The sequence below is a fragment of the Rhea pennata genome, chromosome 11, assembly GCF_028389875.1.
Source record: "Rhea pennata isolate bPtePen1 chromosome 11, bPtePen1.pri, whole genome shotgun sequence".
Lineage (NCBI taxonomy): Eukaryota > Metazoa > Chordata > Aves > Rheiformes > Rheidae > Rhea > Rhea pennata.
Genome location: NC_084673.1, coordinates 22,532,737 through 22,541,958, shown reverse-complemented (window position 1 = coordinate 22,541,958; position 9,222 = coordinate 22,532,737). Strand labels below are relative to the sequence as shown.

The window sequence follows — 9,222 nt, the reverse complement described above, 5'->3', positions numbered from 1 at the left end:
TCGGCGAGACGGAAAAACACCGTGTATCGTTCTTTAGGGGAGGGCTGCATCTACGCTGGGGAAACCTGCGTGCAGATGCCCCGTTCTCCACAGATACGTGGAGGTACCAGGCATCTTCAAAAGACTGTTTCATTTCTTTTCCATGTCAGGCGGTGGAGCTGGGAGGGGTAGGCTGGCAATCCTTGAAACTTCAGAGAGAGACGGGAAACAAACTGAAAGTGTATTATTATTTTTTTAAATAGCTGCAGGCTCCTTTTGGATGACCCGTGGGCTTTTTTGGTTAAAAAAAAGAAATGCCGCAGACCCTTGACTTCTGTGGCAGTGCTACATGCTGCCACATCATCAGGAAGGCAGTTCGCAGCAGCCTGATCCCAGGAAATGTATGAAGAAGGGAGAGGCAGCACCTCTACGAGCAGCCCGGTAGACAGGAAAAGCCAAGAAACTTCTGTCTTGACCCAGTGGCTTTTTTTTGTTGTTTTTTTTTTGTTTGTTTGGTTTTTTTTTCCCAAATGGAGGCCCGTTTGCACTCCTAGGATGACAGCAGCGTGTATCAAGGCTCCTGTTTTCCCAGGTAGCTGGCAGGTTTTTAAAGCAAACAGAGTGAACTGTGTGAAGACCATCACATCACACCACTCTGCCGGTTCCAAACCACCACCTCCTTTGAGGATGCCCTTTCTCCTGGGTACCTTTCCTCCTCTTTCTCATTGCTTCAATGGATCTCCAATCCTCCATAAGTCAACCAGTGACTTTACCGTCGTGCCCTTAGGCCACTGAGGAGGGCAAAAAAAAAAATTGACCAGTAGATCAAAGGGGTCTATAATAGGAATAGGAATATATTATATGGTGACACAAGCAAGTGGGTTGCACATGAGCTATGAATGTTTATTAGAGCTGTACCGTTGAGGTTAAACAACTGCTACAGGAAAATATAGTGCTGAACAGATATGGTGCAAGATTGTATGATGGACCAAACCCTTTCCCCATAAGGCCACACACACATCAGGAACTCTGGAATCAGTGAATATGTTATTTCTGCAGATCATCTCAAAGTGCATCTGTAATTTTATACCTATCCGTTTCGGCATTTTAAAAATATCCCTTTTCAACCATGGCATAAGGTGGCTTGTAACAGCTTTGATATCCATCATTCCCAATGACAGGTGTAAGTACCAGGAAGGAACTGCAGACCAAGGTTTTCAGAAATGAGCAGCAATTTGGGGAGGTTCAACATCAGATGCTTGTGAGCCTCTTATGTTCAAAAAGTGGATCTCTCTTTAACATCTCAGCTTGAGAACTTAGAAACGTAGGCAGCCAATATCAGTAGTCATTTCCAAAATCACAGCTTCGTGATTACTGCTAGGGACTTTTCCCCCATGCTTTCATAAATGGGCTTCAAGGCTGCTGATGGTCCCCCTACTGTACTAAGCAAGTTCAAAATGGAGCTGCCCAATCCCCTGTCACAGACATGGCTTTAAGGTCTCAACCTGAAAGCTGTCCAGTAGTCAAGCTGTTACTGATTTCAAATGGAGTTCCCCTCATGGAGTGCTTCTAAGGTCATGCCTATAATTCAGTTAAATAACTGGTACAGTGGCCTAAAAAAGGCTAAGCAGCACTGTGCTGTAAAAACACTAACTTGCTAAGCTTTTGCATGCATGCCAGCTTCCATCACTAAGAGCATAAAGAATTCTCTGGCTAACAATGGTCTGCGTTAGAGCTTTTGCCATCACCTATTTCTGAGTAATGGCTATTACAGAACTGACTTGGGTGCTTTGCTGATACTTCTAATGCTTTCAGAGAGAAAAAGAGTAATTTTTTGGACACATTCAAAGCTGTATTTTTAAGGCAGAGAGACTGACTTCCTAGGTTTTGGTATTCAGTTTCCTCAGTGGCACAGCATTCAGCCTCTCAGTGGCTTAATTAAGGGTTAAAATCATGAGATTCTGACTTCTAGTATGTAGAGCACTTGCTAAAAGTTTAATTTTGTGAATTAGCATTTGTGATGTAAATAGCTTACAGCAATAAAAGAGGCATTACAGCAAGCCTCAGCAAGGTCAGGGAAAATTCAGATTCAGCTGAGCAGTGTTCCTTGTCAGGTGAGCCAACTGAGATATGTATTCTCTGGCACATTTTGTTTGGCCAGTGGACACTTAACATCAGAAGCCAAGTTAGACTACGCAGTGAAAGAGAGTGTTATCTTCCCAAACAGGCAGCAGACACGCATGCTGCTGAAGGAACACACTAGGGAGCAGGCAGAAAAGGGAAATTAAAGCTGACATACAATTAGAGTAAAGTGAGTCTGCATGTGCTCCTGAAAGGCTATGGAAAGCAAATGGAAATCAGGCAGAAGCTATTTCTAGGCAGGGTTTTGGGGTGAAACAAACAGAAATAGGCTTTTGCTAAGAGCTAAATTCAAACCTTCACAAGAATCCAAATTTAGTGTCTAACACTTCTCATATCTGCCTGCTTTGTGCCAGCTGACAGGCACTAAGCTGCAGCCTCATTGCAAAAATGAAAGAAAAAAATCAAGAAGGATTTCTTGCAATTAGCTTAGACCTAAGGAGCTTCTACCTGATTTCCAACACAGGAAGCACTATGGAATCTTAATGAAGTTAAAGACAGGTGGAGAGGCTCAGCACCTTTGGAAAATCAGCCCTCTTGTAGATGACACTGCCTTATCTTGTTAACAGTGACACTTGTCTTGTATACAGCTGACACCCTAAACTAGTGGATGTTAAACTCATTCATTGTGATGAGGCACTGAAAGAGAAAATAACTTGAGGAAAGGAGGAGCAGGAATGTTGCTATCTCAGCCAGTCAGAAACTGCTAGATGCTTTCTGATATGTGCTGCTGAGGACTTTCCACTGGCTGCTGTCTCCAGCTTTGCAAAACCCTGCAAGCAAATAAGAGAAGGTGAATGCAGGATCTGGGAACCACAAAAAACACTGCATTACAGAGGTCAGTGAAGCAGATGAACACGCAGGAATGGGATGAAAAAGGCTAGCTAGTCACATTGCATTACGTGACAAACACAGCAGCCATTTATGGAATGGGGCAGGTGCCCCTTTCCATCTCTTTTTGTTCTATCATGAAGCAGAGAGAGGAAAGCAGGCACCTTTTGTACAGTCTCATTGTGATGGCAGGGTTTCTGACTGCTACTGTGGTGACTCCTATCCTCACGGGATTATCAAACTCAACAAAATCCACTCCAGTCTACTTCTTTGTGGATCTATCAACAGAGCATGCAACTCTTCAGTTTTCCCAGTGATCTTCATCTCAAAGGATTTTTATATAAAGCAGTAACCTCACCTGCCACTGACACGCTGGCTTCTCACTGGAGGAAAGTTAAGGCTGCTAACAGCACCCAGCCACGCTGCAGCTGTTTTACCCAGGAAATAAGGGGGAACTCATTTCCTGAGAGGATTCAGAGAACTCTCAGCCTCTAAGGGATACTGTTCTGCCTGTCTCCCCAAAGTGAAGCTAACACAGCCTGTTTATCACATTATGACCAGAGATTCCCTCTCTGTGACTGAGACCCCTGGGACTAGCTGTAGCATGTTTCTAGCTGTTTCTGTGACAAGGCTCATTGTTTCTCAGAAAAACTCAGAGGAAAATCCCTACGTAGGTCACTTAGCGAGTATCAGGGTTAAGTGCTCATCATTAGTAAGCTCTTCATGAGCTATCATCCAGCCATTTATGCTGATGCTGTAAAGGGTCACTCACCTAGAAGAGCTTCTCATAGCACTTGTCGCAGTGGACGATGTCCCGGTGGATGAATATTTTATCCAGAAGATCTCCCATTGCTTTGTGGCAAATTCCACACTGCCAAAGGAAAAACAAGGTGGTTGGACAGTAACCAAAGCACCACACAATAATGACAGCATGAGAGGGGCAGAGAAATGAATAGCCTCTGTATCATTTTAAAGGTAGAGATGAGGCCAAATCAGTGGCCTTTAAGACTAAACTCTTCTACAAGGGAGACAAATGCCACTCAAGGCTTCCTCCACCCACACCCATACCCAACATTTTCACAGGCTGCACTTGTAAGCTTTGTGGAGTTTGAGAGATTCAGCAAGACACGTACTGGGGAACAGAGGCCACAAAGCAGCATGTCCACCACAAGGAGAGGAACATGAGGAAAGAGAAAGTCCTCCAGCGAGGAGGCAGCATGTCAGTGGCAGGTCAAGTTACTGCTTTATTTAAACATCCTTCGAATTGAAAACCACTGGGAAAACTGAAGAGCTGTATACTCTGATAGCAATTCTATCAGAAAGAATTCTGCTTGCTCTAATATGCATTTATTTAAGGAGCTGAAAAACTTTTGGGACACAAAACCTGTGACGGCATGATTTTTTGTCCCATTGTGGATGCAAGTGTTTGGTGCATACTACATGCACAGTATACACTACTCTAAAAATGTGAGGACAGAACTTGCACTAGGACCCCTACTCCCCTCACCCCATTTCACAGCAACAGGTATAAGATGGTCAGTAGTAAAGGTTTTTTCACCCTGAAACAGTATTCATGGCAGCAGATGTTAAGGTGCTCTATGATGATCTTAGGGCAGTCTCGAATCTCACGGCCACAGTAACTGCAAACAGCTTCATTGGACCTGTGAAGGAGTAGAACAGTGAATTCCTGCATCACAGTGCCTCTGTAATGCAAAAAGCTTCCAGTCCCATCACTGATATCAGAGCTCTCTTATCTAACACTTCTGTGCTCCATTACCTGCTTCTACATGAGTTTGGCTGTGCCAAGAGACAACACAGAAAACCATGGGGCACCCCACGTACACTGTGTTTCAAAGGCAAAGACCACAACAGCACAACAGTACAGAACATTAATTCAATGTCACTGTATTTTCAAAAGACCTGTTAAACTTCCTGCCATGACTTCACCAAACATATACCAGTATTACAAAAAGAGTGAAACCTTAAAGTTATTTCTGTGTAAAAGTCTGCTAAAATCACCATGCAGCCCTGAAGTGTCCTACCTCTGCCGGGGAGAGCTGGACAGGTAGCTGTGGTGGCTGGAGGTTGCTCTCTCCAAGTCAGTCAAATTTACAAGGCTGCCACTGGAAATGGAAGGAAATATCAGCACTTAATAATGATACGTGGGAAGTGTTGCATATGGAAACATTAATCATTAGGCTATGATAACCTAAAGCCCTAACTGGGTCACAGTGCTTCTTTGCAAAGTCCCAGCTGCCTGTTTCTTGGAGAGAAGGTTGATCCTTCCCAATTAGCTCTGAAAAGGCATATCCCCCAAAAGTCAGAGCTACACTGACTGATAGACGTGGGCTGTCAGCAGCAGCGCCTGAGAATCTTTGCTGTATTCACAATGCAAATTCTGCTGTGTAAGAGTGGCAGAATCCCCCTCCCTGCCCCATACCAGAATCACTGTGCCTCACGCCCGACTCACAGCGCTGCTCTGAGAGCTGGGAGGGGGGTACAGGTGTTATGGCCCACTCGAGCTCAGCCTGGCAGATAAGGTTTGCAAGGAAAAATAACTTGGAGAAAGGGGCAGGCAAGAGCTGCTGGTGCCACGGCCTATGTGAAAGCACTGAAGAATGCATCTGACTGCTGCACCAAGAGCTGCTGGCCTCAGGGCCTATGTGAAAGCACTGAATAACATGCTTGGCTGCTACACCACAGGGGAAAGTGGGATATGGGCAGCTTGGCTGGGAAACCAGGAGATTCACTCTGAAATAGGGCTCCTTTGAGCCAGGTGGCACAGACACATAACAGCCCTGCACTGCAGCCTCTCCCCTTCTGCGATCCTCTGTGCCAGATGGAGCTGGTGCCATGTCATAGTGATCACCGCTGGCCGGTGTAGCGCAGCAGAGCGGCCTTGGCACCTGGCTGCTGGGGGTCTCAGGAAGTTAGCATTTTCAGTCCCACACAAATGGTCTGGCAATGCAGCTTGTGAAGGGGCTGAGAAAACCTAGCATCTTGCCAAAGGAAAAGGAAAGATGTTGCTCCCTCTTACCCTCTCCATTCTCCAGTATGCTGCCAGCCACATGCTTCCACCCACTTACTTCTTCCCAGCCATCAAACCCCTCTGTGAGGCAGGTTTACTCATTAAAGTGATAGAAAAGAGGGGACCAGACTGGCTGGGAGCAGAGAAAGAAAGCAGGGGAAGCCGGGAGACGAAGAGGGGAAGCAAAGCTCCCCTGTCAAGTGAAAGCAAGCCACTGCTGCCTTGGCTCAGCTGGCTTTGGGCTCATGGCATGCTGTCCAGGACATCTACACTTGGGACAGGCACAGTCGGTGACCCAGACTCCAAGGATCAACATACCGTACACTGGCTGCTAGACAAGAGGTGTAAAACCCTGCACTGGCTGCTAGACAGGTTCGCTGCAAAATCTTGCCTCCGGTACCCCCATCAGTAAAGATTCTCCAGGCTCAGTAGGTCCATGATGTTATCTACAGGCCTACACACTGTTACTATTTTTACTGTTTCCTAATGTATAAAGCCCCAAATCCTGGACTACTCTGCAGGAAAAGGCAAGAGTCTCACCTAGTTGAGTGCTCCTTTTCCCCCTTCTGTTTGCATGTTTCTTAGACTGTGAAGCAATATGCATATCTTTGGTTGCCAAGACCTGCTTTGCACACTTACATGAAAGGCTAGAGATTTATGTAGCCTGTAACCACCTTCCATGGCAATATCAACCCAGCACTGAGGCAGGATAAACCCCAGCAGGGAGGCACGGAGTGTAACTAGGTGTTAACTGCCTGTCACATCAATGCAAGCAGGATGTACATAGGGCCATGTTCTGTTCTCAGTCACATTGATGTGAGTTTAAAGTAGCCTTACTGATGGACTTTTGAGTGAGCAAAATATAGAAGAGTGAAAATTTTATTCTGAGAATTGGTTCTTTTGAACATGTTTTTTTAACTCAAAAATGGCTCATCTTCTCAGAGAGAACTCAAACCCCACACTTTTCTCACCATTTCCAATCTTCTTCTGTGTTTGTGCAAACATGCAGTGAGGCCTGACAGTGTCAGATCTGTAGTGTTTTCACCCCCTCATGGACCTCACAGGCTGACCCACTTGCAGGGGGAGTCTACCCCATAACAGGCTGCAGGACAGAGATTCTCCTGTTACTGCAGTGGTACTAGACAGCACAGTGCAGCGCTCTGGAAGTATCTACTCGGGTTGCCAAAGTCTTAGCACAACTCTGCGCCCACTCAATGCAATAATCCCTCCAGGGCTAATTAGCTCAGGCATGATGCCATGTTGATGTAGTGCTAATGGTCCCAACTCTGGAGCTCGTTTGGTGCATGTCAGCTGGCAGAGTCGTACACTGCTCTTTGCGTACATATGTAGACACATGACCGCCTCTGCACCCCTGCTGTAGGATATGACCACAGGCTCCTCATACCTGCCATAGCGTGGGGAGGATGATAACTCACTGCTGTTCATGTACTCCTTCACAAAGAGGACCCCTTTTCTAGGAATAAACAGATACAGGAAAAGAAGCATTTACATTAGAAAAGACTGAAACTAATGAGAGACAGCACAAGGGACCACATGTGTGCACTTGGACACAAAACGTGCATGAAAAGGCACAGAGTGAGATGCTGTTGTTCTTAAATAAATACCAGATTTCAAGCATTGATACTAAATAACACCTAATATACCCTTCTAATTAGCCCACCAAAACAAATCATGTTAATTAGAAAGAATGAGACAGATAATGTAACTCTTTCATCCAGTTATCCTCTGTTTTGCAAGGATAAATGTCTTTTTCAGATCATCTCAGGATTATGCATACAGTAAATACTGAGAGAGCTTGTGGTCTTGTTGTTTAACATTAAAAACCTACTGACACAGCACTACTTACAGTGAATGTTTTGTCATTGGAATATCTTCAGTATTTTCATGCCCTAAAAATTCTGATCTGCCTGTGGGGTGCTTTTTCTTACAGAACTGACCTTCCTTACATAGTCTTCCTTTTCTGAAATCCTGATTCCAAAATGACATGCCCCCCATCTGTCTGTCTGTCTAGCACTCCGCAACAGATCGAGAGGAGATGCTCTGCCCACTGTCTCTCTTCGCAGAGCTATGAACTAATCAGGCTCTTTCCCTGTGGTTCATTTTCATTGCTGCCTTTAAGCTGTGACTAATCCCTTTTTCTCATATGAGCAAATTAAGCCATGTTCCAGCTAAGGGAACAAAAGGAGAGCTTTTTTTACTTAGCACAGACACTTCCCATTGCAAGTTTCAGATTAGAGTTCCCTACTTAGACAGGTGTTGTGATAAACAGGCTGTGGCAATGCTGAGAGGACCCACGTATTGCCTGTCAGGGTGTGTGCTGACCTTGCAGAAGTCTGAAACCTGTCCTTAATTTGTGTAAAACTGTTCAGATTTCAGTAGTGTTCATCTTCAAGATGAAGCATGTGGAAACTACAGATCCCAGAACACAAAACTGAGTTGACACTATCCTCTGTCACACACTACAGACCAGGGTCCTGTGCTGGCCCCAGAGAGCTCTGATGGGCTTGCTGTAAATCACCCACTCGCTCATCACTGACCACAAGACAAAGAGTTTATCTTGGGCACAGTAGGGCATTAACACAATCTTGCAAGAGCCCCATACCTTTGATGAGTGTGTATGGCATGAGGAGCTCCTCCAGCTACAGTGGATAATGAAGGATTCATGATTTAGCTACCTTAAATAGCAAAGGCACAGCTTACACAGTAAGCCACTTACCAGACCAGACCTTGGCACCCAAGGGCCCCAAACATTCTTTTCCTTGACGAATGAATTAGGGCTCTTTCCAGCTCTAAAAAAAAGGGTGTCTGGGGAGAAACGCTCAGTTTGTTTATCCCTTTTGGGTTGCCCCGGCCACCATGGCAATGTCTATGCTATTAGCTAGAACAGGTTGAATAATGTCCTTTGTCCCAGATGCCAAGTAGCAGAGCCTGGCTCATGTTCACACTTCTCTGTCACCAAACAAGATGGCTGCATGCAAAATGCCTATTATACTGGGACGATCATAACAACTCATTGCTCATTACCCGGTGGCACTGGAGTCAGGCCCATACCCAGAGGCCGCTGGGCTGTCGTACTGCAAGGTGGCTGTCGGAGTGGCGATCCTCTCACTTGAACTTGAGAGAAGCCTGGAGAGAAAGAGGGAAAAGTCTATGGATGTTGGAAACATGAGTCATGATATAATCCAAGCTGGCTGCCAAAGAAAGACCTACCCCTACTGTTAGAA

At 45.4% G+C, this 9,222-nt stretch overlaps 1 protein-coding gene across 1 annotated transcript in view; it reads right to left on the bottom strand.

Moving 5' to 3' along the window:
• Positions 1–3,721: 3,721 nt before the first annotated feature.
• The window catches only part of ZNF185 (zinc finger protein 185 with LIM domain), a 32,880-nt gene continuing 27,379 nt past the window's right edge, over positions 3,722–9,222 (bottom strand). The window contains exons 26-30 of the mRNA XM_062585057.1: positions 9,023–9,124; positions 7,383–7,451; positions 4,992–5,072; positions 4,508–4,610; positions 3,722–3,820 (exon numbers count right to left, since the gene is read on the bottom strand). Coding sequence (XP_062441041.1) covers positions 3,722–3,820; positions 4,508–4,610; positions 4,992–5,072; positions 7,383–7,451; positions 9,023–9,124 — 454 coding nt within the window. The remainder of the gene's footprint in view (positions 3,821–4,507; positions 4,611–4,991; positions 5,073–7,382; positions 7,452–9,022; positions 9,125–9,222) is intronic.